This window comes from Echinops telfairi, unplaced genomic scaffold, assembly GCF_000313985.2.
Source record: "Echinops telfairi isolate 266 unplaced genomic scaffold, ASM31398v2 ScPeMD7_7457;HRSCAF=8495, whole genome shotgun sequence".
Lineage (NCBI taxonomy): Eukaryota > Metazoa > Chordata > Mammalia > Afrosoricida > Tenrecidae > Echinops > Echinops telfairi.
Window position 1 is genome coordinate 39,316,399 of NW_022111357.1, and position 20,382 is coordinate 39,336,780.

General features: G+C 55.5%; 1 protein-coding gene across 4 annotated transcripts in view; it reads left to right on the forward strand.

Moving 5' to 3' along the window:
- The window catches only part of NPHP4 (nephrocystin 4), a 109,463-nt gene that overhangs the window by 82,669 nt on the left and 6,412 nt on the right, over window positions 1-20,382 (forward strand). For 2 of the 4 annotated variants that reach the window (XM_045299145.1, XM_045299147.1), the window contains exons 16-22: window positions 3,395-3,555; window positions 9,569-9,749; window positions 14,063-14,188; window positions 16,374-16,585; window positions 16,844-17,070; window positions 17,589-17,778; window positions 18,391-18,468. In XM_045299145.1, the coding sequence (XP_045155080.1) occupies window positions 3,395-3,555; window positions 9,569-9,749; window positions 14,063-14,188; window positions 16,374-16,585; window positions 16,844-17,070; window positions 17,589-17,778; window positions 18,391-18,468 (1,175 nt within the window). The remainder of the gene's footprint in view (window positions 1-3,394; window positions 3,556-9,568; window positions 9,750-14,062; window positions 14,189-16,373; window positions 16,586-16,843; window positions 17,071-17,588; window positions 17,779-18,390; window positions 18,469-20,382) is intronic. The other 2 variants (XM_045299146.1, XM_045299148.1) reach the window with 1 other exon arrangement.

Here is a 20,382-nt window from a genome sequence, read left to right on the forward strand (position 1 = left end):
CAGGCTTTCTGTTCCATCACCCGGGAGTCCCAGTGTGGTCTCGGGTTAGGTGCTGGGCCACAGGGGCTCCTCCTGGGGGAGGCGTTTTCCCCTTTGCCACGAATTTGCAGGGCTGTGCTTGGGCACTGCGGGATGCTCTCTCCTCCGACAACCGCCCGCCTGCTGTTTTAAGCATGACGGAGCTTTGCGTGAGGAAGTGATTTCACTGGAATTTCCAGAATGGTAGTTTTTGACTTCTGTCATCTGGCCTCCCTTCAGTGGCTGCCATTCTCCTGGAAAAGAGAGCTTTCCCCCTCCGGCCCGGGCCGCTCTGCCCACCGCCTCCAGAGAGGATGGGCGGAAGTACAGTTCTTCCCCTTGGTCCCCCATCTCGGGGTCAGAAGCTGGCGTCAGTCACCCCACTGTGGTCCTTGTGCTTTCGTGTGGTTTGTGCTCCGTCCTTCTTTGTTTTTGATGCGGCCGTGTCCCCACACCTGCCCAGCGGGAGTCCTTCAGGTGGACCTTGAGCCCCCCTGACGTGCTCTAAGTCAGCGGTTCTCAACCTTCCTCATGCCGCCACCCTTTCATACAGTTCCTCATGTTGTGGTGACCCCCAACCATACAGTTATTTTCGTTGCTACTTTGTAACTGTAAGTTTGCTACTGTTAAGAATCATAATGAACCTGGATCTTTTCCTCGCTGTCCGCAGCAGCACACTGGCCCAGGCTTGTCTGGCACCTTCTCTCCGCCTCAATCCTGGTGCCAGCCTGGACACACAACTGGGGACATGCCTTTAGAAATGAGCCCTGGGGTGCTCCTGGTTCTGAGTTTCATGGCCGAGGCAGGAAGGCCTTGCCCTGGCCCAAGCTGGGGATGGAGACACACTAACTGTTGACTTCAGAGTGACATTTTTCCAACACAAATGCAGAGGTTGTCTCCACCCCACCCCCCCTTTTACCCTTGAAAGCTGATTTGTATTCTTTCCTTCCTACAGTGAACATCACTGTTGCTGAGCACATGCTCACTCGACTTGACCTTCTAATTTCCGCTTGTGCTGTTGGGCACTGTCAACTTGATCTCGGCTCACAGTGCCTGCACGTGCCCGGCAGGACTGGCTGATATGGCTTTCTCAGCCGGGACCTTCGAAGCACTTGGCTGGGTCCTGCTCCCTCGAGGAATGGATTTTCACACTGACATTGCCGACGTTCACCCTAATAGTACCGTTCCATGCACCTGGGTCTGGGGGCAGGGGGACGAGGGGTTCTTCACAGTTCTGCCTGTCTCCGGCGGCCAGCTGGGTGGGGCCTCTCAGAAGCCCCCGGACAGCCTTCTCTCTCCAGGCGGCTGGGCTTCTGGCCGGACACGCAGTCTGTTCACTTGCTTCTGTGAGTTTTCACGTTTACCTTTGCTTCTCCAAAACGCATACAGAAATCAAAACCAAAGTGACCTGTACCCTGCAGCCTTCCTCCTGCCCTGGTCGCCGGGGCCCACCTGCCTGCCCCTCTGCTCCCGATCTTCTTCTCTTTGCTGGCGGTGGTTTTAGGTGGTGTGGTTGGCGTGTGTGTGTTGTTGTTTTTGGGGGTGCTCATGGGCAGGTGGCGACAAAATAAGCAAATGCTTGTTTGTGTTCTTATTTCCTCTTTCCCTCCTCCTACAAAAGGTCACACCTCCAAATGCACCTTCCTGCTGCTTGTTCCTCTCAGTCCGCAGGTTCCCCTGGAGTCTGGTGCCCTAGGGAGGCTGTGGGGTCCGCAGGGCTGCCCCTCTGCACACTGCTCCCTCCCTCGGGTAGGTGCTACGCGGTGTTTGCAGCCAGCACCCCACTGGCAGGCTGAGGGCTGTGGCCTTACTTTGGGTTTCTAGGCGGGGACTACAGACTGGTAGAGTCAAGGTTTCCGCAGCGTTACCTCTCTGTGCCCCCCATGAGGAATGAGGGATGAGGTCGCAGAATGCATGCCATGGCCACCTCCTCCCAGCCTGGGCTGCTATACTGGATCCGTGTGCAGTCTGAGGGTGTGATTGATAGGCTCCACAGCAGGGGACGCTGAGCGTCTTTATACTCTTTAGGGCTGTGTATCTGTGTGTGTGTGTGTGTGTGTGTGTGTGTGTGTGTGTGTGTTTGTGTGCGCCTCTGAAACGTCTCATCACATCTTTCTTGTTTGTTTCTCTCTCTGGAGTTTAGTCTTTCTCTCATCCTCTCTCTGTTTGGGAAAGACCCCTAAGGAAGAGCAGGTTTACACGTGTCACTTGGGAAGGTGGATCCAAAGAGCTGGAACCCGCCTGTGTCTGAACAGGGGGCCGGGCGTGCCTGTTTCTCCCTGTGAGACTGAGCCAGGCCTGTGCCTGGAGTCACTGAGCACAGTGTCCCTGGCCTCCCCTGGTGCTGTGGTGCGGTCTGCTCCCTGGGGACATGTCAGCTGGGCCCAACCTCTGCGGCCAGCACCTCTTGGTCTTTATCCCCCCTTTTCACCCTGTGAGATGCCCTCTCAAACCCCACTTTTGCTTAGCCTCACCCGCCAGGGCCAGAGCCCCACCTGCAGGCTGGCTGTTGCAACCCAGCCCACTGCCTCACCCTCCCACCGAGACACTGTCCCTGGTCATGGGGGAACATGGTTTGGCCATCTCTGCTGGGACCGGGTGAAGGGACCCGGGTCTGACAGTGGGCCCAGCACACAGGTCCCGAGGAGGCAGGTGTCCCACTCACCCAGGGGGGCCCCAGCTGTTGTCCCTGGTGTGGCTGGAAAGGGGGAAATGTGCCTTCGGCGGCCTTTCTCAGCATTGCTGCTCCCCACACCCGACTGATGGCCATCCCAGTGGCGCTTTAGTCCACTGGGAATGACGCAGGCAGGATGCCGCTGCTCCCACCCCTTCGTGCCTGAGGGCTGGTGCAAAGCCTAGCCTCACAGAGGGTCCAAGGGTGAGCGTGTGCGGGGAGGGGACAGAATGGACGTACACGGACTTCGACTTCCTCCCTGGGGTGTTCAGGCTCGTCTCCACTCAGCTCTGTGTGTGTGTGTGTGTGTGTGTGTATACGTGCATGCGTGCGCGCACATCCAGTCTGGGTGACAGGTGAAGAACAGCTTGTCCCGTAATTCCGGGCGCCCAGATTGATAACGTCTGTTGCCCCTGCTTCCCGCCCGGCTGCAGCCTGTTTGACAAGGGCAGGGCGGAAACCCAAAGTCGTGCTTGAGAAGAAGCTGACGGCAAGAATTGGAAGGGAACCTGGCCGCCAGGCACGCGCTTCCTGTTGTGCGTTTGGATGGTGCACAGTATTGTGGTGATTAATGAGTTCGTTGAGTCGTAGCCGTGATGGAAGCAGTTCGTTCTCACGATCAGAGCGGAAATCTCAGCACCGTCTGGCCGTGATGAATGAGCCAGCCCCTCTCACGCCGCCTGCGGTTGCCTTTGTTCCCAGGGCCTCCTGGCTTCCAGCTCAAGTACATGGTGGACCCGGCGTTCCTGAAGCCGGGGGAGCAGCGCTGGTTCCTCAGGTACCTGGCCGTGCAGACCCTGCAGATAGATGTCTGGGATGGAGACTCCCTGCTCCTCGTTGGTTCGGCTGCCGTCCACATGAAGGTAATGCCTCCCCTTGCCAAGGGAGCCTGCTCTCTGGGACAGCCACCACCAACGGTTGGCGGGCAGCACCTCTGCTCCCCTGGTCAAAATCTGCGGTGCCTGCTCCTTGCAGAAGGGAAGTCCGAGGTTTGTAATCTAGGTGTTTGGCCTCAGGTGCTCTTAACTTAAGGCCCCAGTCAGCTGTCCACACTTTCTTCGACACTCCTGGTCAGGTCATTTTCTGCTCCTGGGGTGGGAAGGCACACACTCCCTGGGGAGCCGCTGGGTGGTGGGGCAGACAGTTAATGTCCAAGTGCCCCTGGAGGTACCTTGGAAGAAAGGGCTGGCGATGAACTGCTGAGAGATCACCTATAGAAAACCCTCTGAGCACAGGTTTACTCCGGGCCCTGACTGGGGTGGGGTGGCTGGGTGGCCAGGAGTCAGTCAACCCCCTGATGGCCCTGGTTTTTACATTGTCTGGAGGCTGGAGTCAGGCTGCCTCGGGTCCCACTGTGTCAGGATCTGGCCTGCCAGGGGCTTTCTTTGAACACTGAGTGAGTGCGTCCGTGAAAGAGTGAGTGAGGGCTGAGGGCATGAAGGTTGGGGTCTAAAACATCGTCTTTTCCTGTTCTGCCTGACACGAAGACCTCGGACCTCCCACTCATCCAGTATTCCTCCTGGAGTTTCTCTGGGGTCAACGGAGATTTGTCCACAGCAGCTATTGGGCCAGGGACTGGGGCCACTTTTGCTTGACTTTTGAGGGTATGACTGGGAGAGGGAAGAACAGATAGCCCCTGAACAACTGGGATTCACTCTCAGCTCCTTTGCCTCCTACTCGATTTCCCCTGGCCCCCGGCCCACCATCCATACCAGCAGTCGTCATGGTCATTGAATCCAGACCTGATCCCCTAGCTCCAGTCTCCTCCAGTGGCCCATCCTCCCACACCCAGACCCTGAACTCTCCTGGTGCCAGATGGTGTGAGGCCCGACTCATTGGGCCACTTCTACCCTGGCTGTGCCGCCTCTCCAGCTCTTCCTCCACCCAGTGATCTGGAGGTTCCATGGGCCGCTGTCCTCCCCTGTGACGTGAGCCTGAGGGCCCTGCCCGTGCCTGAGTGTGAGGGGCAGGGCAGGGAGCAGGCCACAGCAAGGACTCAGTAGGTGCTGGTTATTCTAATGCCTGGTTCTTGTCCCTGCCTGTGATGGTACTAAGGGCAGGAACTGGATCTGTCACTGTTGTGCCTTCAGCTGTCCCCCACAGTAGACAGGAGGAGCAGGAGGTAGATGAGGGAGTGATGAATAGCCAAGGTTGCAGCACTGGCTGGTATTTGGGGGTGTGGGGGGTGTGTGTGTGTAAGCAGTGGTCCCGAGCTCACCAGCACTGTCAGGGAACCCCATCCGAGCTGACCACCACCTGTTTGCTTTCACATCAGAGATGGAGGTTTTCTTTTCTTCTAGGGAGATCTCTTAAGCCAATGCTGCACTGTGCTGACTGGCACAGAGTTTGAGACATTAAAGGGAAATGTGTTTAGTATAATTTACATTTATAATATAATTTATAATAATACAATATAATAGAATTTAATGAAAGTCTTTTAGCTTGACATCTATGTAGCAAAGGTCGGATGTTCAGATAAAAACAAATCACCTGTGGTTGCAGATCCTGGGGTGGTTAAACCGCCGTTTGCCTTTGATAAACCCATTTGCAACAAAGTGAGATGCGTTCATTATAACTTCCTTCACCTGCGCCCTGTCATTGGGCATTTTAGTAACTTGCCGTTACCGAAGGCATTGCAGGGGCCATCTTGAAGTTGAGTCTTTGCACATACCGTTCAGCTGCTTCCCTGAGGACCATGACAATACTCATGCGACTGAGGTAAAGAGAATAGATGCTGCAGTGACCCATAGCTCTGATGCTTCATTTCATGCAGTCCCTTGGCCAGGCCTGTGAGGCCCAGGCCTTTCCCTTCATGAGTGAGGCCCTTGGTGTCCTTCCGTAACTCTTTGGTCATTAGCGTTTAATGCCATCCGGTCTATTCTTGAGATGATCTCTAAGTTCAGGCGGGATGTACTCAAGGTCACACTTTGGCTCTTGAGGTCTTATTTAATTTTCTTGACGATCTTCAACTTGACTTTCCCTGTGGGCAATTGGTGGTCTGTTCTGCAGTCAGCCCCATGGCCTCGTTCTTGTTGATGACATTGAGCTCCGTTGTCTCTTTTCATAGATATAAACAATTTGGTTTCTGTGTATCCATCCAGTGAGGTCTATGTATATAGTCACTATGTTGTGGGAAAAAAAGATCTTTGTATGGGTACATTGTTAGTCTTACAGAATTCTGTCTCGTAGTCTCGTGAGATGTTTCTGTCACTAAGGCCATGTTTTCCAACTACTGACCCTTCTCCATTTCCGACTTTCACATTCCAATCACCTGTAATTATTTATGCATCTTGACTGCATGTTTGATCAATTTCATACTATTGAGGTTATTAAATTTTTTCTTTGGGACATAAATTTAAGTAATAGTTGTATTAACTGGTCTTCATTAGCAGTGTATGAATATTATCCTATCACTAATAGCATTGTTCTTCAGGATATATTTTGACGTTCTTTTTTATGATTAATTTGACTTTATTCCTCTTCAATTTTTCATGTCTAGCATACTAGGCTGGATAATTGTCTGGTTCCAAATGGCCACACCACTCCATTTTCGTTCACTAATGCATAAGCTCTTAATACACGAAGAAAGCAAGAGGTCATTAAAAAGACAGGAAAGAAAGAAAAGATCAAGAAGAGATGTAGAACTTGTTCTTGAACATAGAGTAGCTAAAGCCAGTGGAAGGTGTAATTAAGGAAAAGAACCGAACAGAAGATTGCAAAGGGCGGTTGAGAAGACAGGACCTGGCGTCAGAAAACAAAAGGGAGGACACACTTGGTGTTTCTCAAGCTCAAAGAACTGAAGAGAGCTCCAGCCTTGAGTTGCAGGATCGAAGGATCTTAAGGACAAAATATGGAGGGATGCAGTAAGCGTCAAAAGCAGGTGGAAGGAATACACAGTGTCCCTCTACCACAAAGAATTGGCTGACTATTTTAGGAGCTACCATATGATCAAAAACTGATGGTATTGAAGGAAGAAGTCCAAAGCTGCATTTGAGGGCACTGTCAAAAAGTAGGGCTCCAGGAATTGATTTAATGCTAACTAAGATGTTTGAAAAAACAGATGCAGTGCTGAAAAAGTTCACTCGTCTGTGCCTAGAAATAGGAAGACTGGTACCTGACCAACTCACTGGAGGAGATCCCTATTTGTGCCCATTCCAAAGTAAGTCGACCCAACAGAATGTGGAAATTATTAAACATTATCATTAATATCACACGAGTAGCATTTTACTGAAGATCAGTCAAAAACGGTTCTGCAGTACATTGAAAGGGAACTGCCAAAAATCCAGGCCAGGTTCAGAGGAGGATGTGGCGGACCATTGCTGGCATCAGGTGGCTCTTGGCCAAGAGCAGAGAATACTAGAAAGAGGCTTGCGAAGACATTCGACCATATGGATCGCAACAGATTGTGGCTAACATTGTGAAGAATGGGAATTCCAGAACACCTGATTGGAACCTGGACATAGATCTCCTGGCAGTGGAATGACAAAAGAAGAAGAAGAAAAATAAAAAGGAATCCTGTGTGGTTTAAAACCAGGAAAGGTGTGCATCAGGGTTGTATCCTTTCACCATATGTATTCGCTCTGTATGCTGAGCAAATCATTTGAAAAGCCGAACTGTATGAAGGAGACTACAGCACCAGGGTATGAAGGCTGAGTAATAACAGCCTTTATGCGTGGCTGATGTTTCTTTGCTTGCTGAAAATGAGGAGAACTTAAAGTACTTAGTGAGGAAGATCCAAGACTGGTATGTAATATGCCTCAGCCTTAACAACAACAAAAACAACAACAACAACAAATCCTCACAACTAGACCAGCGGCACCATCACAAGAAACAGAAAATACTGAAGTTGTCCAGGATTCCATTTTTCTTAGATCTATGATCAATGCCTATGGAAGCAGCAGCCGCGAAACCAAATGACAAATACTGCATCGGGTACATCTGCAACGAACGGCCTCTTTTAAAGCCTTACAAAGCAGAAGTGCCACTCTGAGGACCCGAGCCATTGATATTTTCATTCATCTCATATGCGTGCCAGAACTGGCCAGTGAACCAGGGAGACCAAAGGAGATTTGGTGCCTTTGAATGAGGACGTGGCAAAGAATGTTAGCTATGCCCACCGACACAGCTGCCTGGGAAATGCAGCCAGAACGCTCCTCAGAAGAAAGTACGGGAGACTCTCCTCCGCACTCTGGACACGTTATCAGGAGAGACCAGCCCCTGGGGAAGGACGCCAGGCTCTATGAGGCAGGGGCCTTTTATAGAACCGTTGCATTTGTGATAGGGGGGATTCGGTACCTGGGCTCCATTTGCATTCATGTGTTTGCTTCCTGATGGGCTGAACGCTGTTTCTTACGTGTGTTCCGACGTTTCTTACGTAGAGACGTCTCCCCACAGCCAGCACTGAGGTCCTTTGATCACAGACCTGCAGGCTTCATGGCAAGATCTGAAGGATGGGGGTCTGGGCCCGCCACCCCCAGAGCGGAACACTAAGCGGAGGGAGAGCATGGGGGAGGCTTGAGGTCATCTTGCCTCATGCTCCTAGTTTCCGGTAGGACTGCCACACAGCTAAGGGGTGTCCCGGCTGGCCTGCACCCCAACTGTGACTCCCCCGCTGCTGCTGCTACCTCAGAGGCTTGAGGGGTTGCATTTGATGGGCAGGCCAGGAAGGCGGCCTGGTGACAGCCCGCACCTGGGCTCTGACCAGCCTGGCATTGATTTCCTTGTTCCCCGGTCTCTGCCCTGTGGCTCCCTCTCTCTGGAAGACTCTTCCCGTTTCTCATGCTGGCTCCCAGGCCCCACCCACCCTGCCCAGTCAGAGTTTGCCTGCTGGGGGTGTGTTCCTTCCTTCTCGCTCCTTCGTCCTGTCCCTGATTGACCCCCGCCTGGCAGTGCCCAGTGGACTGCTGAGATGACTCAGGAAGGAAAGGACCTCTGTCCTCAGCTGCAGGATCCTGTGTGCATGTTTCGCACCCTTCCCCACGGGTGCTCTGCTGAGCTGGGAGCAGCTACAGTGACTCCGCGCTTCCTTCCTTTGACGGGTCCTCTCTCTAGCTGCCAGACTCTCTCCACCAGTCACTGCTGACTGACTGGCTCCTTCCTTTATTTGTGTGTGTATGAAATCCAGACCGGGTGAGCTGGGCCCAAGTGGTTGTGTAGTAGCTTGGGGGTGGGGGGGGGAGTTCTCTTTGCAGACATAACAAGCAGGTTGGACCCTGGTTGTCCAGGACGGGCAGAGCTCCATGGCCAGGATGAGCTTGGTTGGTCTGGGACCAAGGCAAGAATGTGGGTCCTCTGCCCAGCCTTCTTAGCTCCGGTAAAAGCCCCTGGCAGCTCCATCGGCCTGGTGTGGACATCCTTGCCTCCTGGCCTCTGTACCACATGGGACCTGTCTCCTTGCTGCCCCTCATGAACCCCTTCTGCCCTGTAAGTCTGTCTCTCAGCCTCACTGGAGCCCACTTGATGTCCCCTGGCTCTGAGCCTCAGCCTGGCCCACTGTCCAGTCTGTCCCTCTGCCCTGCAGGCTCGTCTCCATTCTGAGAGATCGGGGCTCACACTCTGCTCTAGACGCTGATGACTGGACACATCCCCTCTTGGACATGTGGCTCCTCCCAGTGGCTGCTTTGCTGCCTGTGCCCTGGTGTCTAGCCATGCTGGTTCAGTGGTGGCCCCGGTTGTATTTTATTAACGTCCAGGATCTCAGGCTCCAAGAAGCCGTGGTTTCTGGCTGGTGTATACATCTGGGTTTTCCTTCTCACACTGATATGTGACCGCCCCCCCCCCTCCCCATGGTGGGTGGGGAGCTCCTTCATGCCTATGGGGGCACCTGGAGGTGGCCATGGCCCTGCTCTGGCTTATGAGCACACGTTTCTCATGCAGCACCTCCTCCGCCAAGGGCGGCCAGCTGTCCAGGTCTCCCATGAGCTCGAGGTGGTGGCGACAGAGTGTGAGCAGGACGTGGAGGTGGTCAGTGGAGATGTGACCCGGTTTGGCAGTGTCAAGCCCATTGGTGTCCACACAGTGGTGAAGGGCCGGCTACACCTGACCTTGGCCAACGTGGGTAAGAGCCCAGCATCCTTGCTGTCCGGTGTGGTTTCTGGGCAATGCGTCTCCCCTGCTAGAACACCAGCTCCTGGGGGGCAGGCACAGTCCGAGTGTGGTCTCACGCATTCCCAAGGGTCTGACCTTGGCTCCTGCGAGCCTGCCCTTTGCTTCTGAGGGTCTGCCATCGGTCACTGAGAACCTGACCTTGATAACCAAGAGCCTGGCATTGGTCACTGGTTTCTGACTATGGTCCTTGGGAGTTTGACCTTGGTCACTGAGAACTTGACCTTTGGTCCCGAGACTCTGGACTCTAGCCAGTGAGTCTGACCTTGGCCCCAGAGAGTCTGATGGGCACCGAGTACTGGGCATCTCTCTAGCTCATTTCTGATGGGGTTGGAGAGCACTAGTCCACTGGGTCTTGGTGCCTTGGTGCTGTTCCTGGGCCATCTCTGTACGGCCCCAGCACGTGAGCAGGAGACATCTGGTTCCCTTGGAGGAGGGGCGAAAAGAGAAGAGCCCTAAGTGTTTGCACACTGGAACAGGAGAGTGGAAGTGCTCGCTCCGCCTGGCTGCTCATCCTCGATGCTGAGCCCTGACTCCAGCGCCATGGCCTGGGTGCCCCCACATGTGCCTCAGGACGGCCCTGCTGAGATGGCCTAGAGACTTTGACTGAGGCCCTGACATGACGGGCTGGCAGTGAGGCCGGGGGCACCACAGCAGGGAGCCAGGCATGCCTTCTGCGGGGCCAACAGGGACCCACCCCGTGGGCCTCCTCGAGGGACGTCTAGAAGGACTGGGCTTTTTCCTGGCAACACCCCAAACAACAAACCACAGCTGCGTGAAGCATCTGGAGCCTGGGCTGGATGGCCCCCAACGTTCCCGTTTTCGGGAATTTTATTCGGGAATTCTCCTGCCTCCCGTCCCAGCCGGACAACAAGCCTTCGAGGCCCTTCGACCGCTCTGTGTGTCTGTGCACCGGGGCCCACTGCGCAGGCGCAGCCAGGAGCGCCAGCACACAGTTCATTGGGGAAAGGAGCGGGAGAAGCGGGGGTCCGGCTGCTTGTTTACAAATGTAAAACCTGAGGCCGCTTTCAAAGTAGACAATACGGGAACAGCAAAACTCAATTAGGGCCTGGAGAAATGAATGAGCCACATGTGAGCGGCGGACGTAATTCAAAAGCACCGTCGACAACGGTGGCGGCGGCCGTGGCGTTGCAAGGCGCCTTCTGTTTCCGAGCCTGGGCCAGGTATTCTCACATTTAATTCCACAGCCCACAAATGTGCAGTGACTCCAGGTTCCCAAATCTTATCTGCAGAAGAAAGATTAGCTCCATTATACGCTATCTTAAATCGTCATTTTCATACTTTGCCTGCAAGAGTGAGATAAGCTTCCAGGGAAGAGAGTCGGCGAGCCCCTGCTGGAGAGGCTGGCGCAGCCCGTGGAGGGAGATTAGCCAAGGACAGGCGCCAGATGCCGGACTGGCTCTCGGAGCGTGCTCTGGTTTCCGCGGTAGACTTGGCTTTTTTTTTTTTGACGTGGGGAGGAAGGGTCGTGATCTTTATTTCTACACAAAATCGGTCATTAGGCGTTTGAGCATAGGAGCTTGCCAGCAGCTTGGATGAGGGCTGTGTCCATGTCCAGGACAGCAGAGAATCGCAGCCAGGCCGAGGTCCTGGGCAACCAGTCCCTGCCCCCGATGATGCTCCTTGGCATTTTTACCTGAAAGTCATACCTGAGACCAAAATGGCCAGAGCCGCCCAGGACCCCTCCCCCTGGGGTGGGGGTGCATGGCTTGGTGGCCTCTCGTCTTATGCCTTGTTGTCTTAGGGATTGCTGAGATGGTGATGACTTTTTGGCTCCCAGGACTATGACTGTGAAGCGGGACGATGGTTGGCTGGTAGCTCTGTTGTCACTTACTCCAGGGACACAGGGCCTGGACCGTTCTCAGGGGACGGACACGCATGAGCAAGCCCCACACAACATGGAGAAGCATGTACTGCAGGGCGTGGACAGATGACCAAGGGTCAAGCCAGAGCACTGCCGTGGTGAAGGGTGTTCCCACAGGGAGTGGGACTCAGGCGAGGAGAGCTGTGGATACCCTGAGGGTGTCAGCATCACTGCCCCATCCTGCCCTGTGTGAATATACACACTTCTCCCCGGCCACCCAGGGCATGCCCCTCATGTCAGAAGCACCTGTATGGACACCCCTCTTCTGTCTATGTCGCTGCTGGCCACGTGCCATGTGAGTTACCCAGACCCAGTCTGATGCTGCAGTGGATTTTGTCTGCTCCTCAGAGGGGAACCTGCTTTCAGGCCTTCTGAGGGCCAGTGGTCATTTCTGTTAGCTGTGAGACCTCACCATAAACTATTGGGTCAAGGTGGCTGAGAAAGCTATAGACGATCCCCAGGCCTCTGTCAGAGAGGATGAACCCCAGTGCTGGCCAAGAGTGGGGGCAGATGGCCGTATGTCAGCAGCATCTGCAGGTAACGGGGCAGCTGGCTCCTTGGTGTGGGGCAGGGCCTGCCACCCTAAGCCAGACCCTCTGGGAAGCAGCACAGGGAGCAAGGCCCCTGAACCAATGGGGATTGTGGGTTGGAAGCCCAGGAACTGGGGTCCCTGTGGAAGGCCGTGAGGATTCTGCTCCGTCACACCTGGATGTGCCTTTTCTGGTTCTCCGAGGCCACGGGCCATTCCCTGCTCACCGTGTGTTTGCTGGTACCTGCCCGGTGGTGAAAGATGGAAGTGTGGGCTGAGGAGCAGGTGAGCCCAAATTCCCATCCTGCTCCAGACCTTGACCTTCCTTTGACCCAGAAGAGAAACAGGCCGTGCGAGGTGGGAGGCTTCCCATACAAGGGGCTTTTTCAGGACAGACTCATGATCCTCGGACAATGAGCGGCTTGCTGATGGTCAGAGTCGGATCGCCCCGAGGAGGAGGAAAGAGAATATATTTTCTGATATTTCCAGACATCAACGCTGGCTGCTTCCTTTGGAGTGGGGTGGGGTGGGGGTGATGACGTCTAGCCAGGAGTGGACTCGGAGGAGGGAGGAGACCGAGTGCCGCAGAGAGGGGTCCTGGAACATCTCATGGAGAAAGCAACGATGACAAGGTTGGCCAGATGGAAGTGGGTGGGTGCCCATGAGCAGCCCACCACCCCAACAATGGAAGCACATGAAGGTGTTGGGAGAGAAAGAGTGACCTCCTGACATGTCATCAAACCAGAAGATGAGGCGATGCCAGTACGAGGACACTGGCTATAACTCTGCACCAGCATCCAGCTTTCCCTGAAGACCAGCCTCCCCAGTGGCCACTGGGCACACCCCACGGAACGTCCCAGAGCTTCCCACGTGACCTGGGGCGGATAGGTGAACCAAGACATAACTGTGGGGTGACACCTTCCTTACCCAGTTACGGGAAGCCCACCTACGGCCCTCGCTCATGTGCCCTGGGGTTCCCCACACCTGGCTGAGTGAGCAGGCTGTTAACCCCGGTGCCTAGGCACCATGCCTCCCATGACGATTCCACTTGGACCTCTGACCACCATGCTGTAGCTGGAGTCAGACACTTGCATGTGGAACGCATGAAGACCTCCCCAATGGTAACTTCGGCAGAGGGCTGGGTGTTGTGGCTGGGAAGCAGCCCCTCTGGTGAGCCTCCTGGGGTTGAGCCCGAGACCAGGAATTAAGACTCAGTGTCAACACCACCCACTGGGAAGCAGGGCAGCTGGTGAGGGGCCGGGAGTCAGCTCAGTGGACTGGGAAGCTGTGTTAGGCTGGCTTTTCTACAGAAGCAAAACCAGTGGGGTGTATAAATCGTATATGTACAAAGAAAGATATTTCTATCAAAAAAGTGGCTTGCACAGGTGTAGAATTAGGTCATTCCAGTCTGGTTAGGTGTTAGGCTGGAGGCTTTTTCTGACACGTGTAACTGCTGGGACTGACAAACCAGGAAGCAGGAAGTCCACAGGCTGGCGGAAGGACAGGTGGAATAAATGCAAGGCCAGCCAGCCAGGCTGTGGCTGCAGAGTCGAATGATGTCAAAGTTGGCAGGCAATACGTCAGGCCACTGGGAGCTACCAGGGTTGGCAGACAATGTGGGGGGTCCTAACTGAGAATCTTGGCCCAGCCAAGTTAACACAAAACCCAATGGTCATAGAAGCCCTTCAAGGGAAATAAGTCCAAGGGAAATTTGCCACTTCCCAGCTGCAAACAGGACGCAGAGTCAGGTGGGGCCCAGGATGTGGTGTGGCACTGACTGGGTGTTTGGGAGATGGTGACCCTGGGGAATTAATTTCACCTGACTCATCTTTTGTGCTGGGGTATGTCTTAGGTCATGCATGTAAGCAGAGTGGGAGACAGTCCGGCCCGTTGCCACCATCCAGGTCGAGGGTCATCTCCAATGACGGGACCAGCGGCTTCCCAGGAGGCAGCCTCCTTGCCAGAGGCTCCCCAAGACGTGAGTGGGGAGAGTAGGCGGTGGTCTAGGAGAGGTGTGGGTATGGATGTGACTCCAGGTCTGAGGGTGGGGCTGCCTGGCTTCAGCTTTGGGGCTCACCCCGCTGACCCAGCTGGCATCGGTAGAAACAGGCCTGCCTGCCTGTCATGGGGAATTTGTTCTCTGAGAGGCATTTGTTTTTGGGTGGCTGCTACCCTGCTGGGGAAGAAGAATTGAAGAAAAGATCAGGGAGAACACAGAGGGGTTCTTAAAAGTGGATGTGAGGCCCCTCCATGTTGGGAGGAGGAGGGCTAACCCAATGACTAAGCTGCGAAAAGAAGAACTTGGTTTGGCGATTGTTCTCGCCACAACACGCATCCCCTTGCGATGATCCGGGATGTGAAATCCTTCTTGTTTGCACTGGAAGTGGGACGTGCCCTTTAAGGAGCATTTCCCCAAATGCTGCAATCATTTGTCTATCCAAAGCCACCCGGAGCTTCCTTGTGTTGCTGGGCTGACAGCCATGGAGGGTTAGAGCACCCCAGGAGAGCTAGACCAACTTAGGACTTCTGGGAACTGGGAGAGCCTTGTGGACCACCTGTGGGTGGTGACCAGGTGTGGAGTCCTTGGAAAGATCCTGGAGACCCAGACAGAAGTTGGAGTGTCATTGCACAGGCTCTTGGGAGGGGGGGCTGACCATCCATCCGTCCTGTACAGTCTCCTGTTAATATTGGAGAAACGGAGGCAGAGAGGGCCCTTGACCTGCTCAGTTACCTAGGTGAGTTGAGCCTGAGTAGAACCTGGACTTTATGTTTTGTGGTCAGTATGTCTCCATCCCAGCTGGTGGGAGCAAAGCCTCTGACCAGGAGAATGGAGTATCGTCTCAGCGGGGTGGCCCAGCACCCCAGGAACAAGACTGCCGTTATTAATAAAACCCACAACCATAGGGCCAGGTGGTCAGGGCAGCAGTCCAGGGGCCAGAACCGTGAGCATCTGCGTAGACCCTGAGTGGCTAGGCTGCCCCAGGAAAGCTCACCTTCACCACCGGGCGAGGCTCGAACTGAGGACTACATGACATCTAGCCTGCTGCTTGGGGCTTCCCGCCGCTCAGGGGGTGCAGCCCTATACTGCCATTCTGGCAGAATTTTCCTTCTGGCTTCCCAAGACTAGGAGAGCAGTAGCTGGGGTGACCCCAGGGCAGCTGGCATGATCCTGAGCTGGACTCCTTCCTCCCCACACCCAGAGATGGGCAAAGTGCTCAGTGGGCAGCCGTTTAAGGTACCATAACCAACTCAATGCATTTGAAAGGCATCCAGGTAGAGTTGTGGCGGAGCCCTGAGGGGAGGAAGATGGTGCCCCGCAGGTGGAAGTGTCAGCGTGCAGCTGTGGTTGAGGATGAGAGAGAGGGGCCCGGGGCGGACCTGCATTGGCGTTTGATGCCCACCCACCCCCAGGCTTAGGCTGGGCCATCCCTTCTCAGTGGACCTGAAGTGTCAGCTGTGATGTCACAGGTGTGGCGCGTGGCCTTGTCTCCAGCACAGCTCTGCTGCCCCCCTCGCTCCACACTGGGTCTCGGAAGAAAATGGAGCAGTGTTCTGGGGCAGCTGGTCTCACACCTGTGGGTGCCAGCAGGCTCCCTTTGACTTCTCGGAGCTGCTAAAGAGCACTCATGTGCACCCAGGACTCAGCAGAGCTGCTCCAAAGGAGACAGGCTGCCCTGGAAGCCAGGGGCCACAGTCACAGAGGCCTAGGAGGGCGGCAGGGCCGGCCTCAGCGGATTTCCTTCAGCCTGAACATCAGGCCATGGGTCTGGGGCATTCTGGGGCATCAGCTCTTAAGGCCTTTGATTTTAACTGGGATCTGGCACTCAAGAATCCCCACGGGAGACTGTCTGAGAGCACACAGTGGTGCTGGGGTCAGTGGTGTGGGGGCTCTTGGTGCCTCCCTTGCCCCGGGGTGAAACAGACCTTTCAGCAGAGGGGGCGGCCCCCGTTGAGGCCAGTTTTGGGAAACTCTTAAGGGTCAGAAGCCCCCAAGCCCTGACCTTTGTCCTAGTCAGTCACACCATGGAGTATTAATGAATATTTGTACGTGGAGGATTGCAGACCAGGGGGCACTGACCTCGGAGGAGGGGAGCTTTGTCAGAGGGAGAGGATGGGCAGGCAGGTCTGGGAACAGCTCTCCGACCCTCCTGTGTATCCCTCAGCAGGAAAACGTGTGGTGCAGGCCCAGAAGCTGGCCGACGTGGACAGTGAGCTGGCTGCCATGCTGGTCACGCACATGCAGACGGGGAGCCGGAACCTCCCGGTTGCTGGCCGTGAGTCGGACGCTGTGCGCAGGCGCAAGCTGGAGCGGATGCGGTCAGTGCGTCTGCGGGAGTCGGGGGAGGAGCTGGGCGGCCGGAGGAGCAGTGTGCTGGTGAGCATCTCAGTGGAGGGGTTCTTGTAGTGGGGGTCACCGTGGGAGGAGCATGCGTGAGAGTTGTCGTACCCCGCCCCCCGCCCCCGGGGAGCAGAGATGTTGGCAGACAGGTGGAGGTGAGTGACTGAGGGCACCGAAGACAAAGAGCAGGGAGAGCAGGGGTGACCTTGTCCCCGCATCCTACATGGAAGAGTGGGAGGGCTGGTTGTTGGGGCCCTGGAACCCCAAGCCAGACCCCCATATACCGGCCCACAGGCGCAGCAGAGTGTCCGCGTGCAGCACTCGCGGGACCTGCGGGTGATCGAGGCCTACCGCGAGCGCACGAAGGCGGAGGGCATCGCTGGCCTGCTGAGCCAGGCCATCACCACCCAGCACACTCTCTACGCTGCCCTGGGCGCCGCTGAGTTCTTCGAGTTTGCCCTGAAGAACCCCCACAACACGCAGCACACGGTGTCCATTGAGATCGACAGCCCTGAGCTCAGGTGGGCGGGCGCAGGCTCCCGACGCAGACCTACTAGCCCCTGGGTGGTATAGATGGTTCACACAGCAGGTGCTAACCAAACGGTTGGCGGTTCAAGTCTACCCAGAGGTGACTGGAGAGGCCTCCACACCACCCAAACCAGCTGTTGAAAACCCTTACGACAGTGGTTCTCAAACTTCTTCATGCTGTGATCCTTTAATACAGTTCCTCTTGTTGTGGTGACCCCCCCCAACCATAAAATTATTTTCTTTGCTACTTCATAACTGATTTTGCTACTGTTATGAATCAGGCAACCCCTGTGAAAGGTCATTCAACCCCTAAAGGGGTCGTGACCCACAGATTGAGAACCGCTACCTTAGGCGCTGGGTGCTCCTGCTCCTCTTGGGTGGCTGTGGGTCAGAGGTGACTCATGGACATTGGTTCCCACTGCTATGAGGACCAGCTTGGTGTGTGTGTATGGGAGTGGGGTGGGGTGTGTGCTCCTATACAGCACTGGCTCAGTGTCCCCTTCCCCTCCAGCGTCATCCTGGACAGCAGCGAGTGGCGGTACTTCAAGAATGCAGCCGGCCTGCTCACGCCTGTGGAGGAGGACATGTTCCATGTGCGTGGTGGCAGCCTGGCCCCCCAGCTCTACCTGCGGCCCAAGGAGACGGCCCACATCCCCTTCAAGTACCAGACGTTCTCCCTCGCTCAGCCAGCCACGGCACAGGTGGGCCCCGTCTCTCCCACTGAGCCAGGGGACTTGTCATCGAGAGCTCTGGGGCCAGTTCTGCCTGGCCAAGTAAGGGTGGGACACTTCCCAGGCCTGGGCTTCACGAGAGCCGGGCGCTGCTCTGTGCCCGCCCCCCACCCCCCCAAGTGGTGGTGTCAGCTGGCTTCCCCTCAGCAATACTGAATTGATAAGGAGCTTTCTTTACCTCTCAGGAGGGTTAAGGGACTGGAATGTTCTAGCAGCTTACCTTCTCCAGTTAATGCTGGAAATGCAAAGGCAATGTTTATCAAAGGCAGGGTGTGTGTGTCTGTTTGTATGTTGCATGTGCAGGGGTGGGGGCAGGTTTAAGAGGCAAACAAATGCATTTCTGCCTGTCTGCTGCCCTCTTGGGAGTCATCGTCACTTCTGGTGGGCTGTGGCGGTCCTTCCCAAGGGCTCGCAGGTCTCAGTGCTGGCCCCTCAGGTGTCCTTTGTGGAGGACAGTGACAGAGCTGGGCAACCTTGAGCTAGGTGCCTAATGGGAGCAGCTGTGCCTGAGAGCCACTGGGAGATCTAAGTGAGATACTATGCCTCCCCCTCCACCCACTGGTGCCCACTGGTTTCTCACAGGCTGGACTGAGGCCGGAGAAGGGCCTGGACTCCAGATCTGCCTGCACGTTCAGTGCCGTGCCCACGAAGCATGAGAAGGTAGGCGGGCGGAGGGCGTGCCTGGTCTCGGGGCACGTGAGCAGGACAGGAAAAGTGAACCTGACCTCCTCCACTGTTCAGCGGGCCCTTTGTCCCTCTCCTTGCCTAGAGGAGGGCTGAGAGCTGAGGGGCTGGGGCCCCGGTTTTTATTTCTCAGCAGGGCTGTGGTGGTGGCACCTTCCCCCTCCTGAGGGGCCGGGCTGGTGTGGGGCCTCTCCTGACGGCTGACTGCAGACCTTTTCTTGTCGGAGTGGCCTGAGGGCTGCAGGCATGCGGCCCAGCAGGTGCAGCCTGCCCACAGGCTTACCATGGACAGCGTCGGCTCCGTCTGTGTGGGCTTGTCACGTCCAAAAGGAAAACATGGAGTTGAATCACCTTCCCAAAGGGCAGGTGATGCCTGAGGGCCTCGCAGTCTCAGTACCCCTGTGGGACATCCCTGGGAGGGCCTTGTTCCCCATCATTTTGAAAAACATCTCAAGCAGTTTTAATCACTTTGGAAAGTAAACGCTTTGTCTGAAAGTTAAAAAGCGAGCCCACACTGCCCTGCCTGCCCCACGTGAACAACCCATCCTGGTGTTCCGGATGCCCGCTCCAGACTCACCCTCTGCAGTGGACACTGTGTCTGGATTCTCTCTGTGGACAGGGGCCTCCCCTGGTGCTGGTGTGCATGTTCTCCACTAGCCTGCCACCGGAGGTGCCATGGCCCACACCCGTTACTCCCTCAGGCCGGGAGTGGGGATGCCAGCTCTGTCCTCGTCCAGTCTGGGATCTCCTGTGGCCCGGAGTGCCCTCCCACCCCCAGCACCTGCTGCCCCTGAGCTGGCCACAGCAGAGGAAGGGCAGGTGCTCGGTGCTGTCCCGCCATCTCTGCCTCTTCTCAACGATGAGTTGGGGCCTGGCAACCTCCTGCCTCGACTGAGCTTCTGTGTCTCCTGTGCTGCCGGGCTTCTCAGGCGGGGCAGTTGTATTTCTTCAGCGCGAAGATGTCCTCTTTCTGGCCAGGGGGACGCCTTTTTAGCTCCTGAGCCTTCTAATCCAAACTAGGAAAAGTTGCAGATACCCAGCTGTCCAATTGAGTACCTTTCTCCCACATTTGCCTATCGCTTTCTGCACGTGTGTGTACCTGAAGGATTTGAAGACGCGTTATCACCATAATGCCCCATTCCGCCATGAAATGCCGAGCTTGTATGCCCTCAAAATCGGTTACTTACCCACATGGCCACAGCAGAACCCTCAAGACAAGAACTAACCCCAATGTACTCTCATTTCACCACACCCACATTCTGCCAGTCACCCCATAGCACCTCTATGGGGCTGGAGGCCAGTCCAGGCTCACCCTTGTGCGATGCACTTATGAATGGGTGTCTCGTTCTGTTTGTGCCTGGGTGTCATCCCCAGTCCCACAGGGTCTAGGCTTCCTCAGTCCGCTCCCTGTCGTGGTCCCCACTTCTGCTGGGTAGGGGCAGGGCTGCCGTCTCCGATGGCTGTTCACTTCCTCTCTGCTCCTGGCCCCAACCCAGCCTGCTGACCACACTGACCAGTGCCACTGGCCGTGCTGGCATCTGTATGTGTAGTGCCAGTTTTGAGCATCAGTCCACCAGCAGACCACTGCAGTGTAACAATTCTGAAAGGTCCTTTTTGTCTTTAGGAGGTATCCCATTAGGGTGTATAGTTGACCCTCAGAATCCAAGGGGATGAGGTTGGCTCCCAAACAGCCCCCCCCACCATGCCCCAGGATTCCCCAATCCAAGGATGATTAAGATCTTTATATAACATTGTATTATATTTGCAGGTAACTTACATGCCTCCTCCCTTCAAATCATCTCTAGATTACTTGTAATGCCCAACACAGTGTTGGTGCTGTGTGACTAGCACTGTGCACCCCTTGGAGCCTTTGAGGAGGGATCGTTTTGA